The sequence below is a fragment of the Melozone crissalis genome, unplaced genomic scaffold, assembly GCF_028551555.1.
Source record: "Melozone crissalis strain CALT ecotype California unplaced genomic scaffold, PUWL_Pcris_2 ptg000033l_1, whole genome shotgun sequence".
NCBI classification, from domain to species: Eukaryota; Metazoa; Chordata; class Aves; order Passeriformes; family Passerellidae; genus Melozone; species Melozone crissalis.
Genome location: NW_026535811.1, coordinates 12,457,939 through 12,475,322, shown reverse-complemented (window position 1 = coordinate 12,475,322; position 17,384 = coordinate 12,457,939). Strand labels below are relative to the sequence as shown.

At 41.6% G+C, this 17,384-nt stretch overlaps 1 protein-coding gene across 1 annotated transcript in view; it reads left to right on the top strand.

The window, feature by feature from the left end:
• Positions 1-17,384, top strand: part of PKP2 (plakophilin 2) — a 39,060-nt gene that overhangs the window by 16,994 nt on the left and 4,682 nt on the right. Inside the window, exons 5-10 of the mRNA XM_054282065.1 lie at positions 1,390-1,597; positions 5,837-6,014; positions 12,455-12,572; positions 14,169-14,330; positions 14,725-14,898; positions 16,682-16,835. Of these exons, the coding sequence (XP_054138040.1) occupies positions 1,390-1,597; positions 5,837-6,014; positions 12,455-12,572; positions 14,169-14,330; positions 14,725-14,898; positions 16,682-16,835 (994 nt within the window). The remainder of the gene's footprint in view (positions 1-1,389; positions 1,598-5,836; positions 6,015-12,454; positions 12,573-14,168; positions 14,331-14,724; positions 14,899-16,681; positions 16,836-17,384) is intronic.

The window sequence follows — 17,384 nt, the reverse complement described above, 5'->3', positions numbered from 1 at the left end:
GCATTTTGGTGAATTTTGTCTACTAATGAAAATTTAGAAGAACCAGTCAATAGCTGTTGTAAATTCTCAGCAAATTAGGTTGAAATAGCACTCCTTTTACAAGAGCTATAAATGCCTTAAAATTACTGACCGACAGTCTGCAGAAATATTTTTAAAAACCAAGCAATTGCTGTGTTGGTGTCAAAAGGGCTGATCCACTGCAGTGAAACAGGTTGGTGTGCCTTCAGCCTGCTCTGTGCACCACAGATATTCCTGTATCCCACTCTGCTGGCATTTGGGTGATTGCTGAGTGACTGCAGGGGGAATCAGCTCAGCAGAGCAGGACAAAGAAGCTGTGCCTTTTGTACAGGTGGATCACAGGAGAGGCTGCCAGGCTGTGTAGTTGACTCCACGAAGGACAAAAGGCTTTGTTGCATTCCATTTCTTCGTGTTGCCAGCACCTGCTGGTTGTATTGAATTCTTTTTGTTGTTAAACTCTGGACTGTTTAGGACACTTGTATCAGATTTCTGAGCCTTTCATGTGCTGTTGGTTCTGCACAAGGGTGAGTTTGTCCACAAAACTATATGGCATTTTGAGATGCTGGAGGAGACTGTTGGCAATGGTACATTAATGTAAGGAACTTTCCACAGCAAATTCATTCCTGAGTCAGCTCAGGCTTGCTTGTGTCATATCACAGTTTGTATGGGATTCTTCATTCACCACAACAAACGATTTGTTTCTGTACAGCTACTGTAAAATAACATCTTTTAAGTTCTTCATTCATTTAGGGCCAAAAGTTCGTTTCCAGAAGATTTAAACACTGAAAAGTAGTCTGTGCTAAATGGAGATAATTCAGTAGATAGCTGGCTAACAGTGCTTAATGCTCTACATTTTGATGCTTACTTTTACTGTTCTTCCTCTGTGTGGCATAGCTAAGAAATATTAAGTATAATGCATTGGTTTTTAATACACTTTAAATACATGCATTGGGAAGAGCACTGTCTTGTCATCCGGCTGGTTGCTGAGAAAGAAAAAAGAACAACCTGTTTATAAATGTTCCAGAATTAAATCTCAAATAATCATTTCACCAACATGGAAGCTGAAGAGCAGAGTGATTAAATGTCTTGTCAGAGAGTACAAATCTGTGGCAAAGCTAGAAGAGATTTAGCATCATTCTCTGATATTAATTATGAAAACATGTTGCCTCTCTTAGTTGTGGATTTCAATTATGTTAATCACACAAAAGCCCAGAGGTTAATAGCCATGTCCGTATGATTAATGATCAAGTCTCTCAAATAGGAGCAAAGGAAAGGAGTCTCTATGACTATTTAAACGTTTGGTGGGGCAGGGGCAAAGGGGAGTTTGTCATTTACAGCATCTGAGCATTCTGTGCTCTGGTTTCCTGGCAGGTTTTCTCACTCGGTGGCATCCCCAAGCTTTTGCAGCTCCTTGAGGTTCAGAATGAGGACATTCAGCGGGCAGCCTGTGGTGCTCTGAGGAACCTGGTGTTTGAGGACAATGACAACAAGCTGGAAGTGTCAGAGCAGAGAGGGATCCCGCTCCTGCTCCGCCTGCTCCGGCACACCCGGGACATAGAGACCAAGAAGCAAATCACAGGTAGTGTTTGCTCTGCAGCCGGGCGTGAAGTGCTTTAAGCAGTGCAAAAGCTCTCAGGGAGAGGTACACGATTGTTTAGTGACTAAACACAAAAACTTTGTCACCTGCTCTGAGCAATTCCCCGAGGGTGAAATTCCAAGGTCATTACTCAAGACCAGTCTTTCAGTCAGTAGCAAGAGATTGGGAACCAAACTTCCCCTCTTAAAGCTTCTTCAGAGATGAAGTGAGCGTGCTTGCAGGAAGCTTTAATTCCTTGATATTCCAGAAAAGAAAGTCAGGCTCCCTAGGGACCATAATTAATGCCTGCTACTTACACAGCAGCTCAACTTTAATTTTTTGACTCTGTGCTGACAGCACCCACTGGAAGTCGAACACCCAGTTGCCCTGGACAGAAAGTGCTTGTTCTATTCCCCACAAACCCCCTGCCCCAGATTCCTGCTTCATCCCTGCAGTCCCCAGTGTGCCTCCTGGAATTCCACTGCTTGTGACCCACATTCTTTCTAATTAGCATGCAAAGGAAGAGCAGGCTTATATTTTATAAATGGAAAACATGAATAAATGAATGGGGGTTTATTTCAAGTGAGCTTTAAAGACACCAGGAACAAAATCTATTAAGAGAACAGTGCGTGAAAAGATACTGAAATTGCCCAACAGCCCTGTCCTGAAGCAAAGACATGTTGAGACTTTCTGTAATTCTGCATTCTTTAAAGTATTTGAAATACTCTGCTCCCTAAGCTTGAGAACAAAGCTTTGTATTGTTGGCTCTCTTTTAGCTCAGTTCTGCAGCAGTTTTTTTTAGGGGCAGCTCTGCAACGTTAAAATGTTTTGAAGTTTTTCACACTCATCAGTTGCAGAACTGGGTCATGTAGTAATTTACTGTACAGTGCCTTAACTCTCAGTACTGTCACAGACCAGTGAGGGAAGCAGTGAAAGTGGTGGCAGAGTGGCCGGAAAGCCAATGCTCTTTCCTTGCTAGCAGTTCCATAATTTCTGACAAAAATGTTGAATGTGCCTGATAACTCATATGTATGTTGTGAATATTACTGTCTTCCCCTTCACCAATGTGGAAATGGAAAAGGGAAAATCTTCTTTCAGCAATTACTGCTGTCACTGAATGTGAATGTTTACTCACAAAACAAAGAAGACACCAAAAAATATTTGTGCCAAGCAGGATGATGTAGTTTGTGTAAAGCAAAATGTTATGATGTGCTTTCATGCCTATCAGTTGCAAAGGATGACTTTAAAAATACAGCAAGAGAGAAGTGTTTCTTACTTTGTTTGAGACCAAATGTGCAGCCAGGAGGAAATGCCCTGGGTACCTTAGTGAAAATGCCACCAGGGCATGCTTTTTGCTATCACTTGAGCAGTTCTTCCAGCTCCCTAGCAAGCTGCAAGGAGCCTACAAGAGGAAAGGGCAGATTAGATGAATAATTTCACCTCTTGCATTGCCTTTGACTTCATACAGGACTAGTGGAATATCATATCTATGCATGCAATCTCTCTAAAATGTACACTTCCAGGAAAATGTTAACGTGAAAGATTTGGTCTTACACCAGTCAGCACCAGAAGTCCATTTGTCTTTCCTCATCCTGCTCTGATTGTAAATTAGGGACTTCCAAACATATGGCATCCTATTCAGCTAAATGTCTTTGCCCATAAAAGATTTATAAAACCATCTTGGTACCTGATAATACCTCATTGAACTGTAGTGAAAAACTCCTGGCCAAGGATTGAAAGCATGCAATAGATAATAAAGATGTCTAAGCTCAGTAGAGGGAAGTTTTTGGTTTCTACTGCTGTGTGGAAAGCTTGGTACTAAAGCACTCCACCTGACAAAAGTATGAAAATATATATTTTCCATATATATTTATATATAATAATAAATAATATATAATAAATATATATTATATATGCATATATCTATATACAATAATAAGTAATAGATAATAAGAATATATTATCTATTTATATATTTTATATAATAAATAATATATAATTAATATGTAATATTTTATAATATATAAATATTATATAATATTTATATTTAAATATATACAAATATATAAATGTATAATGTATATAAATATATATAAATATATATAATATATACATCTTTTATATATATGTACGTGTATGTATATATATATATATAATGTGTATATATGAAATAAGGAAGTTTTAGGAGAGAAGGAAATTAAAACTCTGAGATGGCAGTTTTCTGATACTGTACTTCATTACCTGTCAGAAATACAGTCCTGGTGCGCTTGAGATAAGTAAATCTCAGAAGCTTATCTTTAAAGGTCACTGGTTTATGAGGACCATCAATGTGTTAATACAGACAAGCACTTGCCTAACATTAATCCATATTTTATCATGTGTTCTCAAGGAATACTTTGATGGCCTGGATTTTCTTCAGGACCCAGGCTTAGGAACACACAGGGAGCCACTGTGCTGAGAAAAGACTGAGAGCAACCCAAGTGTGTGGAGATAAATGAATTTGACTGAATTTGGGAGCTTCACAAAAGCATTGATACTCTTAATGTCAGCAGAGGCTCTGTCCTTTCTTTGGCACACAAGCTGCTTAAAAAACTCTTGGGAAAGGAGTGAGGTTCCTCCAAAATTTTCATTTCATTTCTGGGACCTAAGACAGGATTGGAGTTTTGTAGTATTTGGAGAGCATACTGAGGAACAGAAAATAAAATGGCTGTGGCATGAAAGAACCAAAATATTTTAGCTTTTAAAGGTAAGCCAGATGAGCCTCCAGGGAGCAGCTAACCTCCTGATCCTGTTATCATGCAGCATAAATATAAGAAATGAAAGAAAATTTTTCCTGCGGGGAAGATTACAGCATGAGCAGAACTGTCATTAAAAGAAATGTAAATCTAAAACCAGACCCACCCATTTTTCCAAATAACCGTCTAAGGGAAAACTGTGCTCCTAAAAAAATAGCGTAGGTGCAAGGAAACAATCCACTCCTAAAGACATTTCCTAATGTGTACAAATTCATCCACACCCAGAATACCACTGAGAGAATCCTTCTGAGCCCAAGGAACAGTGCCTGTGGGTAAAGGTAGGGTTCTTGTTGGAAAATTTACAGTGAGAGCAGTATCTCAGATTCTCTTCTGACAATTTTAAGTATCTGCCTGTAATTCCAAATGTATTTTTTCTTTTTAATTCTGTCCTTGTGCCATTCCTTGCATTTGTGCCCTTCTGTCTTAACTTGCTTAGCTTAGCAATGCCCTTTGGACTGCTTGTCTGTTTTCCTGTAAGCCTTACCTATCCTTCAGAAAAGCACATTCTTCCTTTCATCCCCTGATTCAGAGGCTGAAGAGCTGATCCCAGAAGGAGGAATGGATTGCTTCTGGCTGGCTTTTGTTTTGATTTTACTGTTGCTCACAATAACTGAAATTAAATTCAAAGTGTAAGGAGATACAAAAGAAACATTTTTTTGTTGTTGTTCTTGTTGTGAGCTGATGAAAGGAACATTCACTAATACTCTGCCAGTGTGTGGAGGAGGAGGTCTGTGAAACTTGGAGCAGCAAGCTGGAGGAACAATGAATGCCTTTGTAGTGAAAAGCAGAAATATGTGTTGTTTTCCAAGGGAAGAGGACTTTAAAAAGAATTGTTGTCTGTAGGAACAGAACATAATGGAACCTGTTCAGTTCAACAAGATTATATTTGAAATCAGCCTTGGAGATTGTGAGTGGACAAGGTCTGTAGCATTACTGAATGATTTGTTTAGTGACTAATGTCTGGGCAGTAGCAGCCAACCAGTGTTAACAGCTTTCCCTCCTATGAGAAATTTTACTCTCAAGTGTTAGAGAAACTTGGTAAGGGGCATTTCCTGTCTTCCAGCAGATCTCCTGGAAACTCTCTGCACCTCCCATCTGTCCCTTTTGTGAGTTTGTTTTCCCTCAGCTTGTGCTGCTTTGCTACAGAGAAGGTGATTGCAGCAGACAGACATTGCAGAGCCATGGAAAGCTGCACTTCTTGGCTGGGTATTGGACTGACTGTGTAGAGATTTTACTTTATTCACATGGATCACTGTGCCCCCATTTTTGCCCTGTTTCCATGTCCCTGGATGAGGGCTGGTGAGCATTTACCAATCCCTTCTGCTTCTCTCCAGCTTATCAGTGCCAGGCAGGCTCTTCACTCATTAACACCAAGGGCTGTGAGATGAAGTCTGTCAAAGTGCAGAGGAGTCTTTTTGCCTCTCTGATTTTCTCGTGGCTGTTCCAGGTTTGCTGTGGAACCTGTCCTCCAATGACCAGCTGAAGCACCTGCTGGTCAGAGAAGCCCTGCAGACCCTGACTGAGGCTGTCCTCATCCCCCACTCGGGCTGGCCAGACAGAGATTACCCAAAATCAAGTGTTCTGCCTGACCCTGATATCTTCTACAATGCCACAGGATGCCTGAGGTGAGCACTCTGTCCACAACTGCCCAAAGCAGTGGTGATGACACAACAGGTCTGCTCAGTTATTTTTGGATGAATACATAGAGCCACAATCACTTCTCATGCAAACAGATGACTTAGAAAGGGGACATGGTACCTACAAGCACATAAATGTTTTCTGTTTCCAGCTGCTACCAAAAATGCTTATTTGAAGATATCATAATCTGTGCCTAAACTGATTAGAAAGTGATTCAACCTAAATTATGGGACAGCCATTTTTTAAAGCAGAGCGATCCCTGTCCAGCCTTTTGCACTAGTTCAAAAGCAAGTTGCAGCCATGGGGTGGAGGAATAGATTTATAGTTGTGTATTTAGTGCTGCACTCTGCTAATAGACCCGTGGGCACAGTAGCAGTTACCACAGAGAAACACCCAAGGCCTCAGTGAACACACCTCTAAATGGCTGAAGTATAAAAATCACATCTTCAATAAAAACATCTTTAACAGTCTATAGACTGGGAGCCCTTTGCAAGTTCAAAGTCATTGCACATTAAGTAAGTTTACACATTTAAAAAGGCACAAAAGGACACAGCTTGAACTGCCTAAGGAGTAATGTACAACTGCAAAGGCATGACCTGAGGTTTAAACTCCTTCTAGAAAAATACAAGGAATGAAGTTTGGAATTTGGAGTCTGGAAAGGTGCCCATTTTGCCTCAGACATACCTGCTATGCTGACATGTCCTATGGCAGACTATTTGTATGTGTATGGCATTGATTTTTCCTGTGCAACAGCTCTGTGTCTGACTCGTGTGGTTTCAGAAGACAAATGAATTGTAAGCCTTACAAAATACTCAACAACAATACACCTTTTTCTGCAGGAACTCCTGTCAGACCACTACCTGCTAATTAACTTCATCTCTAAGTAACAATTAACTTCTGTTTACTCTGATGACTCAAGAACAAATACAAATAAACACTGACCACCCATAATAAAACCTCTCTAGCTAATACTTAGTGCTGCTGTCTAGGAAAGGAAGGAGGGTGTCTTTTTTCAAATTAATGAGCCCAAGCTGCCTTTTTGTGCAGAAACCAGTCTGGCTGCTCCTCTCTTGGTGCTTGGACTCTGGAACTGTCCCTTCCCTATGAGGCAGCTGATGGTGGCACAGATAATCTCAGGTTTAGCTGGTGTTGCTCTTCCTGAGCTTGTCTCAGCAGATTGACAGGGCTTGTTCTGTGACAAATAAGGTGTAACAGTACCTGGGTTCTTTTAAATGAAAGTGGATTCCTGGGTTAACCTTACTCTGGACACAAAGTCAGTGCTTGGGGCTGCTACAGAATTGCTGGGAGCTCTCCAGCCTTAGCTAAAAGTCTCTAAAACTGCCCTTATGTAGGTTCTTAAGGATACATTACCTATTTTAAAAATATGGCATCCACATTCTAGTCCTCATTTCTAAGAGCCTCAACACTGAAAATTAGAAATAGAAAAAGAAGGACTTGAAAATTCCCAGGAAAAATGATCTGCAGGATTGCCACATACTTTCTAGCACAGAGTAGTTTTGAATGAGGCTTACCTATTTGTACAGACTAAATAGCTGAGACCTTTAGGATTAATCAGTTTGCATTTCTTCTCTGGAAATTGACTCACCTCCCAGATTAGGTCACTGGAATTATTCCTACCTTATGTATTAGGAAAACACAAAATCTCTGCATCAGTAAAAAGAAGAGCACACCACTGAGTACTGAAAGTGTGCACTGAGGGAATGATGTTACCTATGAATATGTTAAGAGTCTACTTATTTGCCAGAATGTAAATCTGTAATTAGTCTTCCCTTTTGTGATGCTAACGTGTTTGTTGGGTGTGTTGGTAGAGTCTGTAGCCTGCAGCTCCTATTAGGGGGTAAAAATTGTGCTTTGAAGTGCAATGCATTATGCACAGTACTGTTCTTAGTTACAGGAGAATACCAGAACTTCTTTACAAAAATTCCCATAAAACTGTTGGCTGAAAAGGGACAAGCACAGCCCAAACCCAACCCTAGCACCTGGTGGGGGTATGTGCACTGCACTACACCACTACCAGATTATAAATTAAAGCTTCCTTCATCCTTTGTGAGAAAACAGCAGCAGGAGAAGTGAATCCATGTCTAGCAGATAATATTGCAGGTACTTCAAGCACTGGCATGAGAGCATGACCAGAGCAGTCCCCAGCTCCTGCCAGAAGCACTGTGGGGTCCTGAATCTCTGTGTCACTGATAAGGAAGTCTGACCTTAGAAGGATTTGCTAATCCCATTCTCTAGGTCTGCATTTTGTCTTAAGACCCTGGGAGAAGCAAAGCTGTACAGAAACCACAGGTCACAAGCTTTATGTAGTAAAAAGAAGCTGTGTAAACCATGGAATTCTGAATTGGCAGTTAAAATAAGTAATAGTGCTGTTTGGTTGTGAAATATGAGAAAATGCACTCTGCTTGGACCCACAGAGTAAGCCAAATCAAAAGACTTCACTGGCTGCCTGACAATAGCTGAAGTAAAACTGGTGTATTAAACTATCTAGAAGAGTGTTACAGACATTTGTAGACAAGTCCTGTAGGATTTTAAAGGTAAAATCTCTTTTTTTTTGGCCTGAAAGTCTTACACATAAAAGTTCTGCTTCTAGTTCCAATACAAAGGATAAAAATCTTCAACATATTTCCCCATCTCCTCTGAGTCTGAAAGGATAAGATCCCAGCAGCATGTAGAAGGCATGGTTTTGAATATTATCTATATACATAAGTGAACCTCTGGCATGGCTTTTCCTCTGAAAGGAAGGTTAATGGAAGGCTGTTGGATCACACCTTGGAAGCTGATAATGAACTGGTTCCATTTTTATCTTGAAACACCTTTTCCTAGAACTTCTGCAATGCTGAGCTTTCCCAAATTGATACACAGTTACCACATTTTCCCCTACAGAACATTTAAGTGTTGAAGCTGCTGTACTTCCCTACAGAGCCTCCCTTTTTATCTGCCCTGTAACTGAACATCCTGTGCTCCTACGTATTCTAGTTTTTCAAAACTTTCTAGACAACTACTTCCAGTATAGTCAGCTAACCTCTCTCTTCTCACCCAGTAAAATTAAAGCCATCCTTCCTTTTTCATTATTATTTTTCACAGTTTGTCTGCCCCAGCCCCTCTGAGCCCCTTGTGAATTACACAGTGACCCACAAGGACAGTGAGGAGCTGTGTTTGGAGGGAATTGTGTCACTGCAACCCAGGGGGCTGCAGAAACATCTGCTTCCATTTACTCTGGGGAGAAGTGAAGCCACAGCTCTCCCCATGTGTTGGAAAGCCTGGACTCACAGTGGCAGCTCCTAAGAGAGAAAGTAAAACAAGTGACTGATGATAATAAGTCTTTGAACCAAGGCCTCTTGCATAGCACTGCCAGTCCTTTATTTCCATCCATTCTTATCTCCTCTTGCCCCCTCTTCAGTTTATCTGCTCCCCCAGTTCCTGAAAGGAATTTAGGTACTTCCAACAAGCAGTTTGAAGCCTGGCACATCTAGTTACCAAGTGGATCCCAGATACCTTTACCTTCTTGGTGAATTTTTGAACTGTCCAAGGCAAGAAGGGAATAGAATTTCCCAAAATGCTGTCTGGTATTTGAATTAAATTCACATTACCGGTTTTAGCAGAATGAGTCCCAGGAGCAAAATCCTTCTTGTTATCAGTTATATGGACCTTTCAGAGCAGTTCAAGAACCTTCTCCAACAGTCAGTGCATGACTCAGTGTTGGCTTAGAGGGAGTATCCCTTTCATTTGCTGTCATTTATCAGCTAATTGAACATTTATTATCATCATTCTGCTTACTTCAAAGTCACCCTTGGTTTAACTGCCTCGAATGTCTTTGTATCTGCCTCACAACTCTGGATCAAAATAACATTTCCCAGCAGGAAATTAGCTGATCCTCACCCCAGGACTGTGGGCAAAGAGCTCTGTTATATCTGATTACAGTTGCACCATGCATGTGTGCAAGAGGGGACAGCAGCAAATGCAAGATGAGATCAATGAGATGTGCAGATCAGCAAATGGCAGAGCTTGAGCACATCACCAGGATTCCCCCAGCCAAGAATGCCCAGAGTCAGAGATTTTTCATAAGTGGGTGCTGCCAAATGGTCAATTCTGAGTCATTTAGAGGAGAGCATCCCCACAAGTGCCAGTCTCCCCAAGGCTGTGTTCTCCTCAATTTTACAAGCACTGAGTATTTCAGGGCCTCCTGGAACTCCACTACAGTCAAGTCCAACTCCCAAGCTTAGAGGGTGGCATTTCAATTCTTAGGAAGCCAAGATGAAGTCAGTTTTTAAATTCTCTAAGCAAAATATCTCCATTGTTTCTAAAGAATATATATTTAAATTTACATTTCTGTGACACTTCTCAGAACTTTTCTTTTTTTTTACAAATTGGATGATATTTATATCTCCTGGAATTTCTTAAGCTTCAATCAGCAAACAAATTTAAGCAGTCTGCTGAGGTTTTGCCTGAAATGCTCTTGTCTGCCCCTGTTTTGAGTAGGGTGGGTACAGCAGTGTTTGGAGGGGGGGGAGAGCAGGAGCTCTTCCCTTCCCAGTCCACAATGTTCTTCCCTTCCCTAAGGACACAGGGAAAGGGGGGAAAGGAGAAACCACGAGTGTACAGGCGTGCACAGGGACACACACTGATACCTGAATCTGGATGAGCATCAAATTCTTAATGAAACAGACCCCAGGAACTCATTTCCATTGCAGAACAGGCCAGTGCCCCTAATTCAGGCTCTTCTCTGCCTCCTGAGCTGGAAAAGCTCTTTGCTCTGTTCCTGCTGACACCAAAGCCAGGGCATGGCCTCTCCTTGCACAGCAGGAGCAGCTGTAAAAAGTTTGGGGGATTTTAGAATATGTGGGACAAAACCAAACACTGCATCAGCTGAAGTGTCTTTGGCAAGGGAAATTCCACACTTATCTTTTACAGTATTTTTAGTCTGTGTGCCCCAGAAACTATTTTTGCTATGCACCAGGAGGGCTGTAACGTGCACACTTCTGTCAGCATAAGCATAGGAAAGGGTTACATGCCTTGAACATGACATATATAGGTAAAATTAAATTCCAAAGGGATTTCTACAGCAGGCCATGTTGTGAGATCTGAATATTGATTCTGTGATGTATAATTCCATAAGAGAATAAATGAACTCATAAATAGAGACATCATTAACACAATGACCTAAAGTAAAATTGTAATTACAGTATGCAATTACATGTAAAAAGTTACAGTAAAAAATTACATGTAAAAAATGTAATATTACAGGTATGTAACCTGAACATGTACTTCCCAGAGGAAAAAAGTGAGTAGAGGTAAAATGATAGTGTATAAAATACTACATTCATTTTACAGTTATAAGCCACAGGAATGCTTAAACCTTACTGGCTTTGTCATTAATAAAATTGTGAACATTGTAATTTTTAGTGGGCAAAGCATGGAAAATAAACAACCTGAAACTATCTAAAGGAACATATCCCTCTGTGTTTTGATGGATGCTAAGATTGGCATGGCTAATAGTTAATGTTATTTCAAACAAAGAAGCTTGAATGTGCAGTCCTTTGTCCACCAGAGCTGCCGGGAGTCAAAAAAAACCCAAAAAAAACCAAAGAACAAAAACCTGGATTTATAATTCTGGTAATCCATAATTCAGATTTTGCTGATTTGTAAAAATAATTACACCCCAAAAGTCTAAGTGTTGTTTCTTCCATGGAAACCAGTAGGTTGTTTAGAGCCAAGCAGCTTCAAGCAGCAAGTGTGTGTTTGGTTTTTCAAGAGTTTTTAAATCAGTTTTGTAATTCATTTGTAAGTGGTACTTGGTTTACTACAAAGCCCAGCAAATGTTACTTGAAAGGCAGGCAGAGGGTGGGTCTGGGCTTGTGGATGTGGAGATGCTGCTGAAACTCTCAGACCACATGCCTGATGATGGCTCATCTTGGATCAAGAACCAGCTCAGTGTAGGTAAATTAATTCTAAAGGACACCTGTGTGCATGGAAATTTTCTCAGGCATCTCTCCTCTGATATTTTCACCATCCTGAATATTAAAATTATAACTGAAAATGGAATAGGGAAAACAAGTCCAAGTTTTGGTTTTTTTGGTTGTTTTTGTTTTCTTTTTGTTTGTTTTTTTTTTTTTGACTGCTTAAAAAGGATTGACTCAACCCTGAGATGAAAATTTGAGTCAGATCTCACCCATCCAACCACAGTGGTTTGTTTCCCTGGAGTATTTATTTTTGTCTGGGAATGAAAGTTTTATCTAGAGGAGGCTCAGATTGTCCTACACCTCAGATTGTCCTACACCTCTAAAGAAAAGAAGCAGTCAACCTGAACTTCTGTATCTTTAAGTTTTGGCTGGAAGAGTTTGTGAGAGGAGCACAAGAAAATCCCTTTGACTAAATCTCTTCTCCCCAAATTTTCTTTCCTGCACAGAAACATGAGCTCTGCTGGCCCAGAAGGAAGGAAGAAGATGAGAGAATGTGAGGGTTTGATTGATTCCCTTGTGTATTATATCCAAGGAGCTATTGCAGACCATGAGCCCAATGACAAGGTACCCTTTGAGATGAAAAGTGTTTTCCTGGAGGAAATTGCCAAGTGAACATTTTTCTGTTGTTTTTTAGAAACCAATGTTCAGAAACAGCTATGGTGCAATTACAAAACTTATTTATTAACTATTTTAAAACTGCCACCAAAGGTGAAAGTCCAGTCAGAAGCTTTTTAAAGCATTTTTATCCTGCAATCTAAAAGAATAGTATAACTCAGCACTCGGAAAACATTCGCAGAATCTCTAGAGAGAAAGGTAGAAACTTCTGGGGGTTTTTGGGTGTTTTTTTTTTGTTTGGTTTTTTGGGGAGGGGTTTTGTTTGTTTGTTTTTGTTTTTTGGGGGTTTTGGAGGGGGTTTTTTGTTGATTTTTGGGGGTTTTTTTGGTTTTTTTTTTTAAGTGAGATACAAGCACAGCTTTCAGAAATGCTGGGACACAAAAGAGTCAGATGTTGCCTTTTTGGTTATCTCAGGGTGCTAGATAGCCAGAAGCTTAAAAAATTAATCTGCTTAGTCTCCTATATATTTAATGCTACTCTCCTATATATTTAATGCTACATACCCCTTAGGAAATGAAGAACCTAAATCCCTTTGGGTGGCAGTGTGATTAAGGAGCTTGCATCATTTAGAACAGAACCAATTTTCCTAGGTTTTTTTTAGGAAAAAAAAAAAGCTGCACTATTTTTCCTTGCTGCCTAAGCCTAAGGCATTAACTACAAGGACATGGACACCTCCAGTGCCAGTTTCTCTCACTCTTCCTCCCTGCAGTGAGTGCAGGTGAAGCCTGGACACAGATCCTTGGAGCACAGGCTTCTCTTTCAGCTGGGTGAGAAGAGCAGCTGTCACTGACATTGGCTGCAGCCTGTAGGGCACTTTCTGGTGGGCCTGCCATGGCTTGTGCTGTGTAGTGGTAATTACTGCACATTTACAGCTCTGTTCTAGGATTAGTTACTTGAGCTTGCCCATCTCCCTGCATCCAGTGCCATTAGCTTCAGGGAGAATCCAGCACGTTAAACGTGTGCCAGTAGCTCCCTGCTGCACTTTGTCTTAAAAGCACTCATTCCTTTTTGGCTTTCTAAAGAGGAGCAGTGGTAACAAAGCTCTTTGCCACTGGACTCATCACTCAGAAATTGTAGGCCTGACCTTAGCCACGTTCAGGAAGGAATGACTAGTTTTAAAAATCATTCCACCACAGAAAAATGCTTCCTCCTTGGGGCAGATGAAAGGCTTTCCTCTTGCTGATGCTGTGGTGAGGTGTGTACATGATCATCCTTGCTCCTAAGCCCTTAAACTCTTCTTGGCACATTTCTGTGTCGAGCAGCACTCGCCCAAACAATTCCCAGGCGCAGCTGAGGAATTGTGATGTCCCAGGACCATTTCCAACAGGCACAGACCCCACTCCCAGTGCAGCCCCAAATACCCCCCTAGGCTCAGGAACATCCCAGGGCATGTTTCATTTCTCAGTCTGGAGGATCACTGCCCTGAAGCCTGGCATTAGAAACTCTGCAGTCACTTACTGAAGATCCACAGATCTCCTCCCGTGTCTGTACATGTCCCTTCAACACTTGCCAAAGCTTTAAATTTCTATTCTTTTGTTATTTTAGGCCACAGAGAACTGTGTGTGCATTCTACACAATCTTTCCTACCAGCTAGAGCTAGAGCTCCCTGAGACCTATGCCCAGAGCATATATGTGCAAAGAAGAAATATTTCTAACAATGATAAAACACCAGGCTGTTTTGGAACACGGAGCAGAAAAGTAAAAGAGGTAAAGTACATGATTAGTTACATCTCATTTGGTTAATAACTTGTAGCAAACTCTGAAGAATAAGCCTGTAATGTAATTAACAGTTTGTCATTGATGTATCTGGTAGGGTGACACTTCCTTGCCCCAAAAATGCAAATTTATTGATAGTCCTTCTTGACACCAACTCTCTGATGCCAATGACATAGCAAATGTTTTATCAGTTGAGGAATACTCACTGGATGGACTGGCCACTATCGTTAAATACTGAAATTTTGCACGTTATTATTTGAGCTCAGAACTTGACAGTCTCCAAATAACCTGGTCGTGCAGAGTTACAAAATGGCTAGTTCAGCTTGTGGTGCATTAAGCTATGGAGATCACTGTTTCTAAAGGCTTGTTCTGTTGGCATGTTTAGAAGCAGCAGGACACCCCGCTTCCTGAGGAAAAGAGCAATCCCAAAGGTGTTGAGTCGCTCTGGCATTCTACCCTGATTAGGATATACCTCTCCTTAATAGCAAAGAGTACCAGAAACTACACCCAAGAAGCATCCCTGGGAGCTCTCCAGAACCTCACAGCTGGCACTGGACCAGTAAGTCAGCTTTTTAACTTTTCTTTTCATCTAATTCTTGATGTGAATGCGTAGAGCTCAGGGCTGCTGTGCGGCTGAACTCAAATAAGCACTGACAAGTCCCTGGCTCACTGACATGGTGAAGGAAAATGAAGAACATTGAAGGGAAAGTCATAACCAGCAGTGCAGCTTTTCCTTGCTGGGCAGATAGTGGGATCTGCTTCTTCTCCCTCTGTGTACAGCTGCATGTGTGGCGTTTACTAATTCATCACACTATGAGGGATGAGCAGATGTTAAAAGCACTAAAAAAGTCATTTTGTGGAAGACATTCCTGTGGAGAGAGGAGGGCTCTGACACAACAGCAGATCACATTTTTGTTGAAGAAACTAATGATACCTGTCTGAGACAGCACCTGGGAGAAAGTGGGCTTGCAACTTCTTTTTTATCGCCTCCCTTTCCTGTTGCAACTCATATGTAGCTTTGGCTTGAAACTATTTGAAATATGCTTAAACTGGTGCAGAGAGCTGGCTCTGTGTGGCCTTGTTTGAGGCTCTGTGCTGGTGGCAATGACACAAAGTGCCTTTCCACAGATGCCATTGGCAATGGCCTGCACTGTTGTGCAAAAGGCAAACGGGCTCCTGAGCATCCGCGCCATGCTGCACGTCAGCCACCATACAACTCATATGTAACTCTGGCTTAAAACTATTTGAAATATGCTTAAACTGATGCAGAGAGCTGGCTTTTTCTGAGGCTCTGCACTGCTGGCAATGACACACAAATTGCCTCTCCACAGATGCCATTGGCAGTGGCCCGCACTGTTGTTCAAAGGGCCAATGGGCACCCAAGCATCCGCGCCATGCTGCACGTCAGCCACCCTACAACTCATGTAACTCTGGTCTAAAACTGTTTGAAATATGCTTAAACTGTGCAGAGATCTGGCTTTTTTGAGGCTCTGCACTGGTGGCAGTGACACAGAAGTGCCTCTCCACAGATGCCATTGGCAGTGGCCCAGACTGTTGTCCAAAAGGCCAACAGGCTCCCAAGCATCCACACTATGCTGCATGTCAGCCACCCTGCAACTCATTTGTAACTGGCTAAAAACTATCTGAAATATGCTTAAACTGTGCAGAGACCTGGCAATGTGTGTGATTTTTTTTGAGGCTCTGCACTAGTAGTAGTGACACAGAAGTGCCTTTCCACAGATGCCATTGACAGTGGCCAGGACTGTTGTGCAAAAGGCCAATGGGCTCCCAAGCATCTGCGCCATGCTGCACATCAGCCACCCTGCAACTCATATGTAACTCTGGTCTAAAACTATTTGAATATGCTTAAACTGGTGCAGAGAGCTGGTTGTGTGTGGCTTTTTTGAGGCTCTGCACTGGTAGCAGTGACACAGAAGTGCGTCTCCACAGATGCCATTGGCAGTGACCCAGACTATTCAAAAGGCAAATAGGCTCACAGGCGTCCGCGCCATGCTGCACGTCAGCCCCCCTGCAACTCACATGTAGCTGGCTTAAAACTATTTGAAATATGCTTAAACTGGTGCAGAGAGCTGGCTTTTTCTGAGGCTCTGCACTGGTGGCAGTGACACAAAGTGCCTTTCCACAGATGCCATTGGCAGTGGCCCAGACTGCAAAGGGCCAATGGGCTCCTGAGCATCCACACCATGCTGCACGTCAGCCACCCTGCAACTCACATGTAGCTGGCTTAAAACTATTTGAAATATGCTTAAAGTGGTGCATAGATCTGACTTTTCCTGAGGCTCTGCACTGCTGGCAGTGACACACAAATTGCCTCTCCACAGATGCCGTTGGCAGTGGCCCGCACTGTTGTGCAAAAGGCCAACGGGCTCCCGAGCATCCGCGCCATGCTGCACGTCAGCCACCCCGCCGTGAAGAAAACAGCAGTCTCCCTGCTCAGGAACCTGTCCCGAAACCCCTCCCTGCAAAATGACATAGGTGAGCAAAAACTCAGAGCTTGCTCTGCTCTCTTCACATCAAAACTTCCTGCTTTGAAAGAAAGAAATGCTCGAAAAAACCCTGATCTGTGAGGTTAGTAGATTTTTCACCAGATACTTGCGGTCACAGAGCTTAAAATTAAGATTTTTGCCTAAACAAGCTTTTCACTTTATTGGGTATTCCTCTTCAGATACTTCCATTGGTGTTACTTTCAAAAATACATAATTGAAGTAAATTCTACACAGATTTGGAGAGGGAGTTTTTCTTCTGCTCAAAATAGGGTAAAGGAAGGTGATTGCTGAGTTCTGTGCTGCCACAGCTGCATAATGCTTTGCAAGAAATCACAGAACATCTCTAATTCTTCTAGCAAAAAACCAGACTCTCTCTTATTCGACACAAACTTTAGAAGTTTGCAGCCCACAGTTTTCCTGCAATTTTTTTTTTAATAATGGAAGCTATAAGATGCTATAGAAAAATAGTTAATTCTTTTAAATGATCTCATTTCTAAATAAAGCCATTTCTATTCTGAGTATTCTCATTTCAAATTAT